Source organism: Fulvia fulva, chromosome 11 (genome assembly GCF_020509005.1).
Source record: "Fulvia fulva chromosome 11, complete sequence".
Classification (NCBI taxonomy): domain Eukaryota; kingdom Fungi; phylum Ascomycota; class Dothideomycetes; order Mycosphaerellales; family Mycosphaerellaceae; genus Fulvia; species Fulvia fulva.
The window spans coordinates 1168586-1183362 of NC_063022.1; the positions used below are offsets into that span (position 1 = coordinate 1168586).

The window sequence follows — 14777 nt, forward strand, 5'->3', positions numbered from 1 at the left end:
GCTCCTTTCACGGCAAGCTTCACCGCGCTCACCTGGACAATACAGACACCCATCCCTCGCCTAGAACCATCATTCTCCCGGACCATCAGCCTCCCTCATAAGCCGAATGACCTTGCACATGCTAACCACGACCGTATCGCATCTACCCATTTATTCGCATTGCGCAGCCACACTCAGTACGATTGCCAAGTCCCCCAAAGCTCCTGCTGAAGCCATAGCGTACGTGTCTTGTCCTGATACCCTGGCTCATATTGGTACCCAAGACCGAGCGGAAGGGCGGAAGAGTCGAAGACTTCAGCCAGCTCCGTTTCCTGCAGATATCTCATCCCCGTCTTGTAGCCGTTTGGATATTCAGACGCGCATATGAGCTTTTTCATATACTCCGTGGCTGCTTCAAGCGAACAGAACAGGCCGCGGAAATTGCTGAAGTACGAGACAGTAGGATCAGGAACTGTAAAGTGCTCCATGACGACCCATATTGGCGTGCCGAGCTTGATGGTTTCTGCGACGTGGCCGGCGCCTGCTGTTGTCCGTTTCGAAGGGTCATCCATGTTCTCTGGTGTTGACTCCATGGATGCAGGTATCAACGGCCTCGTGTCCAGCATATAGAGACCGCAGAGTTTGCTACAAGTCCAGTCCCGGGAGAAGAACAAAGTCGTGATAGTTCGTCATAGATTCGTGCGGAAGTGCCCACCAAGGGACAAACATTGCTTCGCTCCATCGATTGAATCACGTCGGTAGGTTGACAGCATCGAGAATGTTCTCAACACTCAAATCTGGACCGCCAGGAACAACGTGTCTCCAGATTTTCTCCGCGACACGTTTCGAAGGATCCATAGGGCTCCAGTGCGGACTCTGCTCGTTCCTCAGCCACTTGAAATCGTCCACGTTTGACCACTTGTTTTCGACATTTCGATCTTCTTCCGTCATGTATGCGTGTGGAAGAGGTGCGAATCTAATGGCCGAGCAGTCTTCTAGGATGGGTCGCGACGTTGCCAGGAGATACACATCACAGTTTGACGACTCGTGCATCCTGAACTGTCGGCTCGCTACCACGATGACGGAGTTCTTGACGTTCGTGAGATGGATTGCGCCAGCGACATGGCCACAGATGATCAATGAAGATGAGATGTTCTTCAGCGTGAGTCCTGCGAACGGCTTTCCAGCAGTAGTTGGTGTTGACATGTCCACAATGCAGTGGTCCACGTTCGAGACCGTGCCTGAGCCTGTAGCATGACTGGCTGCTGAAGGAAGCGTAACGTGGATCTTCTCGTGAGAGTCGATGAAGACGGCATTGCTCTCTGAACAGGACAGCTTTCGAAGTCGGACAGTGTCGGTAGATAAGAGGCCATCAGAGCTGGCAGAGGCGCCTTGTGCACCGCTGTCTTTCATAGCAAGCTCAACGTCTTCTCTCTCGTTTGCTGGTGTCTGGGCATTGCTGGCTGGCGTGTTGATATAGCTCGAAGCGTCGGATAGATGCGCCGGGAAGCCTGGAATTTGGCGTCTCTTCTGGCTTGCCAGTTCTGCTGCATCGTTCAGACTGATCGCAGACTCATTCTTCTCGGCGCTGAACAGCTGCCTGTTCTTGAAGGAGAACTTCTGCCTAGGAGCATTTGCTGTCTTGACCTCGTGCAGCTTGGCGTTCAGAGCCTTGATGGCGTCTCCATATGTTCGCTGATGGTAGGCAGGTATGTAGGATGATGCGTCCTGGACTTCTGCAGACAGTCGGGCGATGACTGATCTGACATGGTCTACAGCATCAGCACGTTCGCCGCCGGATGAGCCGTGACTCTCGATACGGGTCATCTGCTCTTGCAGATCGTCTGACAGTTAGCACTGGAGTCGATGGATGCACGAGCTATTGCAAACCTGTTACTTCGTGCTGCAAATAGCGAAAGAAGTTTTCGTTGGCCGTGAGCTGGACGGCAGGTGCGTGGTCGTCCGTCGCTGCTGTGGCCATGATGGTCGTTATTCACCGCAGTCGTTTTCGCGCTGCAGATTGCTGCCGAAGAAGTCCGTGTCGGTCGACGTCAGCTCGTCGATGAAGAGAAGTAGGTCTTCTATTGCGGCACGTCACGTCACACTGCAGTTGTCGTCTACATGCAAACATGTAGTCAAGGCATCCATTCACTGGTCGAGAGCGAGTGACAAGGACAACATGACAACATCATCTTGGTTGCTGTTCAATGGTGCTGTTGCCCCTCATCGGCGCATCGGCCTGGGTCCTGGGACAGTGTGCAGGGATCGCGTCTCTCATCTTTCTCTCGTCGACGTCAACGTGATACAACGACTACATGTATCACACATGTACCTGTCACCTGTGGCAGCAGTATACCGTCATTTACCACGTATGCCACATTGACCTCGTTACAACGCAGCTGAACATCTAGATCTGTCGTTGACGAGCTTTCTAGCACTGCTCGACCTAACACCACAAACGCTTCAATCCACTTGTACGGACTGACCACACACACTGACTCTAGTCAAGCACATCATCCCTCAACGCAAACGCCTGCCTCACCACATCGTCCATCTTCGACCGAATCGCATCGTGAAACATCACGTTCGTCGTAAACACCTTGCAGCCCTTGATCTTCTTCGCAGTCTCCAGCGCGAACGCCGAATCGACATACATATCCTCGATATAGCTCGCCGCATACACCGGTACCTCGTTCTTCGCCAGCTGCTCCTCATCGAAGAGCTCCGGCCAGTCGCTGTCAGACGCGACCCGATTCGCGACATCTTGCACTTTCCTCAGCTCGGCATAGTCTTCGAACATCCACGGAAACACCATTTCACCAGTGAAGTAGATTGGCCCGTCCTCGCGATCGATGTTGAACTCCGCGAACTCGTCCTGTACACGATGCGCAGACCAGTTGGGAGCATTGCCGACACAGTAGATTGGTTCGTGGAGGATGGCATAGATCATGTGGTTGTCGAAGGGAGACATGCTGTCGATCGACGCGAGAGATCCTCGAGTAAGATGGCCAAAGTTCTCAATGTCGTAGCTGGCGCGCAGTACAATATCATGGACCATATCGAGACCACCGTGGAAGCCAAGAGCAATACCGAGCTGTTGAAAGCGGCGACGAGTAAGGTTACCTTCAGATGGAAGCTTGATCTTGCCATCACCAAAGCGAGACAAGTACTTCATGATGGTCTTGACATGCTCAACATCCTCGGCATACTTGGCGTAGTATGCCTCGTTCCGCTCCTTGACCTTGACGTACAGCCGTCTGTAGACGTCGTCCGGCGACTTGACAAGAGGTTGCAGACCACCGAACATGAAGCTCTCTCTAAGGCCTTCCGGATAGAAGGAAAGGTAAGTGACACTGCAGAACCCACCAAAGCTCTGACCCATGATACTCCATTTCTTCTTGTTCTCAGGGTAGTCCGCAGTGATAGCCTGCCGGATAGCCTCACAGTCGCGGACAATGCTATCAGCACGGTAAAGCTTGAGATAGTTCGCTTGTACGTCGTTGGTTCCACGCATTTGCAAAGTTGAAGCAGTGATGGGTGTAGATAATCCAGTGCCACGAGGATCCAGGAACATAAGCTGGTAGCCCTTCTCGATCACCCGATCAGAGAAGGAATAGTGCTGGGGTGGCCGGCATTCCAGACCGGGACCACCATTCAGAAAGCACATCCATGGTAGCTGTTCTTTCTCCTTGTCTTCTGTAGGCACTATGGGTCTCTCATGCTTGCGTACACTACGTGCGAAGACTCTGATCGTGCCGGCATCTGGTTTGGAGTAGTCCTTCGGTACGTCGAAGCAGTGCTCGGTAACCTTGAGTGCACCTGTGGAGTGTCAGTGAATGGGGTGGGCATGGTCAAGTACCTGCATACCTGCTATTTGGTGCGACTTCTGGCTGACAATCTTCGCTGGTGCGACTTGTAACATCTTCCTTCCGACTGCGTGCATTGGACAGAAGATGCCACGAGTGCAGCTTGCTCGGCATTGGAGGTGAATGAAACGCGGCGGAGCTCAGCCACAATTTCCTCGCGAACGCCGATCACTGACTCTCAACCTTTCTTACCACGACAAATAAGCTACACAACCCCTGCACAGTCGGTGAAAATGCCCAAAGCCAAGGACGCAAAGAAGAAAGCCGAGAAGAAAGCACGAGTCGAAGCGAAGACTGCGAAGAAGGAAAAGCAAAAAGAGAAAAAGACCAGCAAAAAGCCCGGCAAGGACGACGACAGCGATGCCGAAGATGCAGATCTCGATGCAATTTTGGCACAGTATCAGAAGGAGCAAGAACAGTTTCTGAAAGTGACGGAGACACCTACAGAACCGCCGTCACCAAGATCATCAGCGACACTTGTGGCTTCGCCAAGCAATAGCAGCGAGCTCTTCCTCTTTGGTGGCGAGTACTACAATGGAGCTCTAGCATCTTTCTTCAACGACTTGTATGTGTACAAGATCAATCAAGACTCATGGCGCAAGGTGACCAGCCCGAACACTCCTCTGCCGCGAAGTGGCCATGCTATGTGCCAGGGTGGCAACTCCGGCGGGATCTATCTTTTTGGAGGGGAGTTCTCGAGTCCTAAACAAGGCACTTTCTACCACTACAATGACTTCTGGCGACTGGAACCTTCGACGAGAGAGTGGACAAAGCTTGAAGGCAAAGGCGGTCCTCCAGCTCGGAGTGGCCATCGCATGACATATTTCAAGAACTATATCGTGCTCTTTGGTGGATTCCAGGATACGAGTCAGCAGACAAAGTACCTTCAGGATGTCTGGCTGTATGATACGCAGCGATATGTGTGGTATTCTCCGAAACTCCCACCAGCATCGCAGCAGCCAGATGCCAGATCATCCTTCTCCCTGCTGCCTCACGAGACAGGTGCAGTCATCTATGGTGGCTACTCCCGCATCAAAGCCTCAGCAGTTAGTAAAGGCGCAAGAGGAAAACCAGGCTCATCTCGTGTGATCATGAAGCCAGTAGTGCATCAAGATACATGGTACCTACGAGTCACACCACCCGCATCTGACGCCCCAATCAACACGCCACCTGCTGTCAGATGGGAACGAAGAAAGCGACCCGTCAACACACCCAACCCACCTCGCGCAGGCGCCACCATGGCCCACCACAAAGGTCGCGGCATCTCATTCGGCGGCGTCCACGATGTAGAAGAAAGCGAAGAAGGCATCGACAGCGAATTCTTCAACCTGCTTCACGCCTACAACATCGACCGGAACCGCTTTTTCCAGCTGAACCTGCGAAGACCACGCACATCGGCGAAAAAGGCGAACACCACAGAGCGTAGCAGAAGAGGACGCGGCAAAGCTGACGAGGAAGAACTTCTGCGCAATCTAGCTCTGATCGAAGGCAAAGGATCCCTGGCAGAAGACGAAGACATGCCTGATGCCCCAGCGGCAGGGACCAACGACGATGATGACGACGAGCAGAAGATCGAGAAGCCCACGATGTGGGAAATGCCGCATCCTCGCTTCAATGCGCAGCTTGCTGTGCAGGAGGATACGTTGTATATCTTCGGCGGCACGTTCGAGAAGGGAGACCAGGAGTTCACGTTCGATGAGATGTGGGCAATCGACCTCGGCAAGCTCGATGGTGTGAAGGAAGTGTTCAAGCGTGATCTCGCGGACTGGGCAGGCAGTGAAGATGAAGAAAGTGATGAGGACGATGAAGAAGATTCGGAGGACGAAGATGAGGATGAACAAGACGGGACGGAACCAAGCACTACGGCACCATCGATCGCCGACGATGCCTCCGTGGCGGCTTCGGAGTCTACCGCTGCAACGGAGATGGAGACCGAGCCAGAGTCCGCAAGCCCAAAGGACAACCTCCCCATGCCACGACCTTTCGAGTCGTTACGAGACTTCTTCGCTCGATCCTCGAACGAATGGCAGGAAGTAATCCTCGAGGCAATGAAATACGAGCGTAACCCAGAAGCACGAGGCGTTAAGGAGATCCGCAAGAGGGCTTTCGATCGTGCTGATCAGAAATGGTGGGATAGCAGGGAGGAGATTCAGGCTCTCGAGGATGAGCAGGAAGCTGCTGGGATTAGCGAGGTGGTCAGCCTAGCGGAGCGAGGTGGAGGAGAGGGTGGAGGTGGAGGGGCTGGTCGTAGACGATAGAGCCGTGTAGCATTATTATCGCTCAGCTGCCGAATACCAGCCAAAGCCCTGGAGCAGGAACAGTAATCGGTGCCAACACCACGCCTATGACACTTGCCACTCCCACCACAACCGCCATCTCCCCATACAACGCTCCCCACATCCTAAACCCCTCCCTCCAGCTCCCTAACCTGCTCACACCATAGAATTCTTCCCCGACCTTCTCCGGCCTCATCGCCCCCTCCACCCTCGGTCTGAACTTCGTCCTCCTCAACCCTAGACTCAGCCCCACCGCTCCTTTCACCGTATCCTCCATCACCTCCCTCCTCTTCCTATCCCACCCCGCCCTCCTAACTCGCGCAAACCGCGGCGGCATCGCTCCGAGGAAATACCCCACCCTCATCAACGCCGTCTCCCACCACGTCGTGGTCGGGATCGAGAGCCAGTCCGACAGCGCCGGTCCGCAAAGTTGCCGAGCTGCGGCGCAGTGTTGCGGAAACGTGAATGGGGTCGGCCAGCGGTTACAGATGCAGAGGAGGACAGGAAGGGTCGGTGGAGAGGCGTAGGGATCGGAGATTGTGGTGATGTGGGTGACGTGCTGGACTTGCTGTTGCTTCGAGACGAGGTTTGCCTCGGAGGGGAATTGGACGGGGGGTGGTGGGGAGGCTTCGGCTGCGAAGGCGGAGAGGATGGTGGAGGCGAGGAGGGATTCGGATTGGGGGTAGGTTGTGTGGTGTTGGCGGAGGAAGGAGGGGTCGATGCCTTGGTGGGGTGTGTTAGTGGTGTGGTTGAGCAGGGGGAGAAGGGGAAGCGTACCGAGATAGAAGCCTATGACACGCCATAGGGCGGTCCAGTCCTCGCATGCTTGCTTCGAAGGGGTGATGCCGACTTTTCGTAAGCAGTGCATGGATGCGGTGCTGAAGGAGGTCAAGGTGAAGATCATGTCGGCCTGTGAGATCGGCACGCCTTCCGCGCGCTCGTCGTAGATGCTGAAGCCATTCTTCTCCCACTCTCCTCGACTCTTCATGAGTAAACGCCGTCGCATCGTGGCATGCAACAATCGCACACGAATGATACTCTTCCAGCCTTCAGCACCAACGTCCAGGCCGTTCTCACCGCAGCAATCGATCACGAACTGCGTCGTCTCCATCAGCCTCATGTAGCTACGGTCATTACTCTCGGGCGATATTCTCGGCGCTGCGCCTTCGGGTGTGGAACTCATGGGTGGGCATATGTAGCTTGCCAGGTTCAGAACCCTCGCTATCCGGGGACTACAGAAGCCAGCCGACAGACTCCAGTGCAGCAAGCTGGCCAAGATGTATGGAGCATAACGATAGAGTACAGCTCTACCTCGCTCAAGCTGGGCATTGTCTGGCCATTCGAAAGAGTCTGTCGAGTGTAGCTGCTTCCACAGGGCCAGTACCTCGGGCGAGGCATCTCGCGAAGTGGCCGCTGCTTCAAGTCGTGCGTATTGGTCCGTGGTGCTGATGTCCCGATATGCCTGGATCGATGGTAGAGCAGCGTCTACGAGCTTGTCGCCTTGGAAGCGTAACGTATCGAAAGTCTTATCTGTCACGCAGTTCTCGTCCCAGCGAAAGACATGATTCCAAACCTCTACAATGTCGCCATTCTGTAACAAATCGCTATCTCCCGGGCGTTGTGGGCGCTTCCAAGTCGACTGACGAGTACCTTTGAGAGCCGGATCGTGGTAGAAGTATGTCCATTGAGACGTGTCCAGGTTGTAGCAGCGACAGGTTGCACAGGCGTCCGCAAGCGCGTGGTCTTCAACGAACACGGTCGGATAGCGATCGCAACAGCATTTTCCATCAGGACTGTTTCTTTCAGATGTAGTGAACCAGTGGCTGGCTGATCGTAGCTCTGCCAGCAGCGTGTATGCAGGACGGTGAGCTACCACAGCTCTAAATTCGAAGCCCCACCACACAGAAAAGAGTGATACTTCTACTCTGGGCAGTTGCACTCCGGGAGCACAACATCTGCATTATCGTCGAGCCGTCGATACTGCAAGCCGATATGCGAAGTCTTCTCAACATCGGTCCTCTGAGTCTTGCTGGTCCACTTAGACTCCTACCCCGAAGCCATCTCTGCTCGAATGTGGACGCCGGAGTGTGCTGGTGTGGATGGTCACAACAGTAATCGTCTCACATTCCTACCAAGGTCTCAGCGCCTCCAATCCCAGCGATGAGATTCTCCTTGACAGCCACCCAGATCCCATCAATGAACCTGAACTCATAGACGTTGACATACTTCCTCGCGTTCGGTCTTCCCTCCGTATGAGCATTCACGAACACCTTCGCACTCCTTGTCTTGGTACTTCTGGACCACGCCAGATGCCTCTGGATCACTACATTGATCCTCTCGACTTCGTTCATGTACTCTGGGAACTGTCTCGCAATGCATGCGAAGTTCTCGAGCGCTTGGAGCTTCGTTCTGACAACTGTGGTGCCGTTGGCTGTCGCTTCGAAGTGGTCTGCAAGGTGATTCCTCCAAGGTGGAGCGTCTGGGTCGAAGTTGCGATTGTTGAGAGCTGACATGCACTTCATTGTGAGATCTTGTAGATATGCTTTGACCGAGGCTTCGCAACATGTGGCTGGGTCGGACATCGCTTCTGGACGGGGTCGACACGAAGTTCTTCAAGGCTTGAGGTTGCAGCTCGTTGATCGTGAGTCTTCGTGCGGCTTTCGAGCTGATTAAGATATGATATAGATTACTGGACTGTGCCTTTACGATCAACCTGCCTATCCCGCAGGCTGCTGAGCAAGACATTCAGCTGGTGGGCCATTCTGCCTTGCGGCACCGAAGCACTGGAGCGTGCCGAGGCGATGTCGCTGCCTATGGCACTCTGAACTTGCCCGTCTTTTGATGACTGTGCTGCCTTCCTGCCTGTTGATGTTGTTGTTCTTGCGCAATTGGCCGAGAGCTGCCAAGTTGAGACTTTTGGGGCATCGGGGCGCACTCTTTAGCGCCATGCATATCATCAGCAAGCATTGTTGGCTGTGGCTGGATCTAGAGCTGGTGCTTGGCGGCTTGTGCCGATTGAGGGTGTCCAGGACACGAGTCCAGGTCGCCATGTTCCCAGCCATAGGACATCTCCCGTATAATGCAAGAAGACCAATCGTCTCCCAAGGGTGTATAGATCTCGATGTGGTCATGCGTCCCCACCACCAACAGACGCCTCGTTCACGCCTCGCTGCTTTTAGCAACATGCTTGGCGGTCTGCGCGAATGGAACGGCCGTACGAACACCATCTCAGGTCGCCAGGTGCGCAAGCCAAAGGACATCTCTTAGTGTCTGGTGTTGAAAAGCCAATGGTGTCCGGAAGAAATGATGTTTGTGTGGTGGGTACGCAAGCCTGTCGTCCACATGCGCCACGTCTCAAATCCGCCTCATTTAGCACAATCCTAGACATTTTGCACGAATAGCGATGCGTAGTAACACATCCTCAGCTCGCCATGTCCTCAAGCCAGAGTACTCCCATTGGTGTCCGCTGTCAAATGGCCAATGATCTGTCACTGAGATAGTGCTGGAACTTGGTCATGCAAGCCTGCGTTCCACGAGGACGCCTTCTCGGATGCGACCACTTTCGCGCCATAAAGGTCGGCATCTCGCCTGAGGACAAGAGAAGCAGTCACCACTCCATGTCCTTGTGCCCGTGGTCGGACTACCGATGGAGGAACGGATGAATCGTTACTGAGAGCTCACAAGCACGCCTGGTTCAAAGGCTTGCCGCAGAGTTGAGCTGTTGACTACCAAGAAGTTGTCAGCGAGCGCAAGCTTGCAAGCAAGAAGAGAAGATCAGCATACCGTGGTTATATCCAGCTACTAAGCCCTCAACTATTTCTCCAAGATGAACCCAGATTTGTGCCTCCCAGATGTTTTTCGTATTTTCGTGTTCAACGATGCTCTCTCGCCATGATATAATCGGAAAACTCATACCTCTATCAATACAATAGCTTTTGCCACGTCCGAGGATTCGTCCACTCAGTGCGTGGGTGCTTTTTGCCGCATAGCCCGGACCAATGCCATCTGACTGTCAGCAAACTCAGCTTGTGCTTACGCTTGCACGCCAAACGCTCTGGCCATGCGCTCGATGTTTGTCTGGAGACTTGCCACTTGATTTTGCAGGCTTCGGATGGTGGCAAGATGGTGGCCTGGGTCCTGAAAGTCTGGGGCGTCTACCATATCACTATCGACACGCTCGTTGGGGTCCATGGTAGAGTGAGCTGTGATGAGGTTTGGGTCGACGACATCGTTGACGTTCACGACCACTTCTGCTTGGTCATCGGCCTTTTCATCCTCGTCATCGCCCTGGTCCTGGTCGTCGCCCGCCTCATCGTCTTCCTCATCCTGTCCCTCTCCCTCTGCGTCCTCACCTTCATCTCCACCAGTATCGTCTTCGTCCTCGTCCTCGTCACTATCACCAGCGCCAGTCTTCCCCTCTTCCTCTCCTTCATCATCTTCGCTCTCGTTGTCATCCTCGTCATCGTCATCCTCGTCGTGCTCTTCTCCTTCGGATGCAGAACGCTGGGTGACATCTGAAGCGCCATCGTGGTCTGCCGTGGAATGAGAGCCTTCTGAACTGGCGTGTGGACGACCGCGCTTTAGAACTTCCTTTGGCTGCATCGGATGAGCCTTCTGATGAGAGGAGCTGGGCATGGTTCGGAGTTCGGCAAGTAAGATGCAGCAAGCTGAGTTAAGTCGAAAGGTCTCAGACTTGGAGTACTAGCCTGAATAGCAAGTCCTGCCGTGAGACTCTGCAGGAAAGTTTGTGATGTAGGTGGAAGATAAGAGTATTCGTGCAACGGGTTGCGGTTGTAGTAGTGTTGTTGAAGTTGGACTTGGATTGTGTTGTTGAGATGGTGATGGTAGTGATGATGAGTTGGAGATCCAAGCGGTCCAAGTTCTGTGTGGTTCTATACGCCTAGCAGGCTGTGTCGTGTGTTGTGTGTCGAGCTGCAACGCCACACAAGTCACTGTCAGCGCGACAAGCGGTAGCAGTGGCCCTGGACTGTCCATACAGATCAGTATAGTCCAAATTCAGATCTATCTCCATATTCTGCTAAGGAAGTCGCATCCTGTTCCTGCTGTGAAGTCAACTAGCGATGTATGTGCCTGCGTGGGGCGCGAGACGCTCATCATGGCCATGTCTTACCAGGTCCGGGCTGCTGCAGCTATTGGCGAGGAGGGAGTTCAGAAGTAAGAACGTGAATCTGACGTATTCTTTGACGGCAGCCGACATCGAATCTAGGGAATCTGTTTGTGAGTATATGTACAGTGCCACTGCAAAGGCCTGATCATCGTCCTTCGTCTACGAAGCAGCCTCCAGTGGTGACTGGACTGGCACATCGATGCCATATCGCTCCTTGATGCGCTCCGCTCTTCGCTGCTCGTAGCCTGGCGCGTAAATACCTGTACGATGTGTTAGCTCTACCCGTTCAAGGTCACTGGAATCCTCCGCAGCAGAATCTGATGGGCTATAGTCTTGTACGCACCTCTGCCCTCTCCCAATTCGTTGACTGTCTGCTCAATCGGCCGCCTCCTGTTCTTCCTCATATACTCTTTCCGTGCGACTTCATCAACATCTGGGTCCTTGGCGAATCCGTTCAATCGGCCACCTGTGAATGTGAATGCCGACAGGATGACTGCCAGTGCCGAGCCGTAGCCGATGACTGCTGGTGCTGAGCGGACTGTTCCACCATGTTAGTGTACTGACCCATAGCCATATTACTGTGCTGCGCTGTCCTTACATCTCAGACCAAGCATTGTTCCCGAGAAGAAACCGCCGATTGTCGAGTTCCATGTATCGTCCTTTTCTCGTAGATTCGCGGCGGCAATCTTTGTGAATTCGTATGCTCCTCCCATGGCAGCTGTTTCCTCCTGTTAGCCTCCCAACCCCAACGCGCCTAGGATATCTCCACCCTCGATCTCACGCACCAAAAGTCGCAATCGTAGTCCCCGACCTCGTGAAGATACCGAACGCGCCGACGTTCTGCTTGGTCAAGGTGTTCTGGATGGTGGATATGAAGGTTCCCGCTCCGCCGGTGACGAGTGTTGCTTTGATGGCGGCGCCAATGGCATCCTTGGGGTGGTATTCCCCATGGACCTGATCCTGCTGCACCTGCGCCATGTTGGCTGCAAAGGAAACGGCAGATCAGAAGGGGTGGAGGGGAGAGCGTCTTGGTGGTGCAGGTAGTCGAGGATTGAGGTGCAGTGCCCACTGCCTGAGAGAGTGCTGCAGGCTGCAGCTGCTTACCAGCGTCGTCCAATTGGTGAGAGCGTCGGAGCTCGGCTGGCGGCGCGAGACGAGGCGAGCGCAGAGCCGCATGCCGCATGCATCGGGTCAAGGTTGCAGCGATGCCAAAGCTCGAGACAGCTTTCTTTGAGGACAGACACCACGTCAACACATCTTTCGTGATGTCTACAGTACATATCCCACTACCGACGATACGGTAGTACATGTTCCAACGAAGTCATGCCTCGTCGACGACGTCCACCGCGTCCAGGCGCGCTGGCAGACCTGGCTCCTTTGCGCATCCTCACCCAGATCCTCCTGCTCCAGCTGTCCTACTACATGGGCGCGATTGTGTTGATCATCTTCACGACCTTTGTCGCGGGCAAGCATCCTGAGCCGGCCATGTTCTTTGACTGGAAGAGAGTAAGAGGAGACGTGACTACTGGCTGGACACTCGCCCTCTGCTGGATGCTGGACTCGGTCATCACGTAAGGCAACAATAGAGATATCTCTAGAAGAGTGGCATGCTAACGAGGACAGTGTGATACCCATCTTACTCCTGATCGCACGCAGCAAGCTCGTACCCGACTTCGCTCTCACGATCCACTTTGTCCATCTCATCGTTACATCCCTTTACACGAAAGCGATACCTACGAACATTACCTGGTGGCTGCTACAGGTCGCGTCTGTCGCATTGATGATCTCACTTGGAGTATGGGCTTGTCAGTGGCGCGAGCTGAGGCCCATGTCCTTTGGTGGTAAAGCAAAGCAACAATCGGACCCTGCTACGTTGGAGAACGGAGGGGCAACGGCACCGGACAACGGAGAAGGCTTCAGTATGGGCAGCGGAGGACGAGGCAGGGACGGAGCGGGCACATACGAGATGGTCGGCATGGCACCAAAAGAGCCCTCTTGAAGCACTATGGCCGATTCTGCACGAAATCGTAGCAAAGGTTGCCCAAGGGTATCATGACTCCCCGACAAAGGCCGCCAACAAGGCCATATACAGCTCTCTGACTTTTCGAGCTGTCGCAGAACATTCCAAGCGTGGCAGATCATCGACACAGATAACTCTCGACTTCTCCGTCTTCCAGCCAGAACTGGCTTTCCTCATCGGCAAAATCCACGCGCCCGTCCTTCTTGGAGAATTCGACTTTCTCCGGCCGTGATGCACCAACGCTGTGCGTCGACACCTCACACACAATCTCCTTCAGCATTTCCGGGAACGCCAGTTCTGGACTCGTATTGATCAGCGTGCTGATGCGCGCGGTCCAAGGATGTAGGGGTAGCTGAGGCGCATCTCCTGCGAGCAAGGTTAGCCACATCCGTGCGATCAGCGACTATCAGCAAGACTCACGGACGAACACCCTCTTCCCTATCGGTAACCACAAGTGCCGCAGCTCTCCTTGTCGATCCGCAAATACCACACCCACCGAGCTCTCCCTCGCATCGAAAGGGTAGCTAGGGTTGAAGGAGTCGTCGATCCGGACTGGAGGTGGTATGCTCTGATTTGCATCGCCCATAGGATGTTGCGCTTCCGCTTGCGCATTTGCTACCAGGCGATCTCGAGGCAATCCAGGTCGCGCGGCCACTATCGTGAGGAAGCTGCAAAGTAACAGCTGTAATGGTATCAGCTGCATGGTGAAGATGCGGTTCTGTTGATCTGGTAAATTGCAGGGGGAATTGCCGCTCCAGGAAAGATGCTGTAGTCGATGTATCCAGGTTGGAGATATTGATCAAGAAGATCAGATCTCGCGGAGCGAACTTGCGAAGATCAAAAGCAGCAGTAACAACTGGATTTGAGGACAAACCCGCGAAAGCAAGCAAGAATGCTCCCGCCGCGTCCTCAATCAAGGCTGGAATGTATCGCACCTGCAGGCGATCACAAACCTTGCCCATACATTCAGCGGGTGCCAAGCCATACGGAAGGTATCACGGACTTCTTACTTGCAGTGCCAATGGTATTGCCACGTCATGTGGCCATGTGTACAACTCTTCTGCTCGAGCAGCGGTCTGGAAACGCGTGACCAGTATATATACCAAGCAATCTGTCTTATGCGAAGGTGGCTAGGGGACGCGCTTCTACCCCAGCCCACCAGTGCGACTTCACGAGCTTTTTGGGACCCCTTTAATTACCGGCTTTCCCGTGTCATCTTCCGTTGTTTCCTGTACCATGCTTGGCAAGATGAACCTTCGATAGCGAGAGCATACATGCATCGTCTTCGCAAGAGCGAAGGTATGTCATGCACGTGGTGATGTCTCAGTAGCTCGTGACCAACGGTGCACGACGTAGGCACATGTCTCAGGCCATCCATTGTCAACACCTCCCACGTGAGAGGCTAGAGGAGAGCTCACAGACACAATACTCAATGCCATGGTCCGTTCAATCATACTGTATGCGTTCTGTTTGACTCCGCGCTCATCCTATCATAATACACAAAGTAA

General features: G+C 54.0%; 10 protein-coding genes across 10 annotated transcripts; 2 read left to right on the plus strand and 8 right to left on the minus strand.

Moving 5' to 3' along the window:
* Positions 1-173: 173 nt before the first annotated feature.
* On the minus strand, positions 174-572 carry CLAFUR5_20342 (uncharacterized protein; the record flags this gene model as incomplete). Its single annotated transcript, XM_059463178.1, has 1 exon — positions 174-572. The coding sequence occupies one exon, from the start codon at positions 570-572 to the stop codon at positions 174-176; it is 399 nt and encodes a 132-aa protein (XP_059319150.1).
* Positions 573-729: 157 nt separating this feature from the next.
* On the minus strand, positions 730-1960 carry CLAFUR5_12834 (Tubulin-folding cofactor C; the record flags this gene model as incomplete). Its single annotated transcript, XM_047911982.1, has 2 exons — positions 730-1823; positions 1870-1960. The coding sequence occupies 2 exons, from the start codon at positions 1958-1960 to the stop codon at positions 730-732; spliced, it is 1185 nt and encodes a 394-aa protein (XP_047768093.1).
* Positions 1961-2479: 519 nt separating this feature from the next.
* CLAFUR5_12835 (Proline iminopeptidase aneH) lies at positions 2480-3922 on the minus strand (the record flags this gene model as incomplete). The annotated part of the gene is made up of 2 exons (XM_047911983.1): positions 2480-3798; positions 3847-3922. The coding sequence occupies 2 exons, from the start codon at positions 3920-3922 to the stop codon at positions 2480-2482; spliced, it is 1395 nt and encodes a 464-aa protein (XP_047768094.1).
* A 156-nt stretch (positions 3923-4078) lies between these two features.
* Positions 4079-6103, plus strand: CLAFUR5_12836 (Kelch repeat-containing protein 3; the record flags this gene model as incomplete). Its single annotated transcript, XM_047911984.1, has 1 exon — positions 4079-6103. The coding sequence occupies one exon, from the start codon at positions 4079-4081 to the stop codon at positions 6101-6103; it is 2025 nt and encodes a 674-aa protein (XP_047768095.1).
* Positions 6104-6125: 22 nt separating this feature from the next.
* CLAFUR5_12837 (uncharacterized protein) lies at positions 6126-7304 on the minus strand (the record flags this gene model as incomplete). The annotated part of the gene is made up of 2 exons (XM_047911985.1): positions 6126-6844; positions 6899-7304. The coding sequence occupies 2 exons, from the start codon at positions 7302-7304 to the stop codon at positions 6126-6128; spliced, it is 1125 nt and encodes a 374-aa protein (XP_047768096.1).
* A 937-nt stretch (positions 7305-8241) lies between these two features.
* On the minus strand, positions 8242-8703 carry CLAFUR5_12838 (uncharacterized protein; the record flags this gene model as incomplete). Its single annotated transcript, XM_047911986.1, has 1 exon — positions 8242-8703. One exon carries the CDS (start codon positions 8701-8703, stop codon positions 8242-8244), a length of 462 nt encoding a protein of 153 aa, XP_047767667.1.
* A 1450-nt stretch (positions 8704-10153) lies between these two features.
* On the minus strand, positions 10154-10756 carry CLAFUR5_12839 (uncharacterized protein; the record flags this gene model as incomplete). Its single annotated transcript, XM_047911987.1, has 1 exon — positions 10154-10756. The coding sequence occupies one exon, from the start codon at positions 10754-10756 to the stop codon at positions 10154-10156; it is 603 nt and encodes a 200-aa protein (XP_047767668.1).
* Positions 10757-11408: 652 nt separating this feature from the next.
* CLAFUR5_12840 (NADH-ubiquinone oxidoreductase) lies at positions 11409-12227 on the minus strand (the record flags this gene model as incomplete). The annotated part of the gene is made up of 4 exons (XM_047911988.1): positions 11409-11509; positions 11593-11787; positions 11848-11967; positions 12035-12227. The coding sequence occupies 4 exons, from the start codon at positions 12225-12227 to the stop codon at positions 11409-11411; spliced, it is 609 nt and encodes a 202-aa protein (XP_047767678.1).
* A 345-nt stretch (positions 12228-12572) lies between these two features.
* CLAFUR5_12841 (uncharacterized protein) lies at positions 12573-13248 on the plus strand (the record flags this gene model as incomplete). The annotated part of the gene is made up of 2 exons (XM_047911989.1): positions 12573-12820; positions 12873-13248. The coding sequence occupies 2 exons, from the start codon at positions 12573-12575 to the stop codon at positions 13246-13248; spliced, it is 624 nt and encodes a 207-aa protein (XP_047767677.1).
* Positions 13249-13387: 139 nt separating this feature from the next.
* Positions 13388-13972, minus strand: CLAFUR5_12842 (uncharacterized protein; the record flags this gene model as incomplete). Its single annotated transcript, XM_047911990.1, has 2 exons — positions 13388-13635; positions 13690-13972. 2 exons carry the CDS (start codon positions 13970-13972, stop codon positions 13388-13390), a joined length of 531 nt encoding a protein of 176 aa, XP_047767840.1.
* Between the last annotated feature and the right edge of the window lie 805 nt (positions 13973-14777).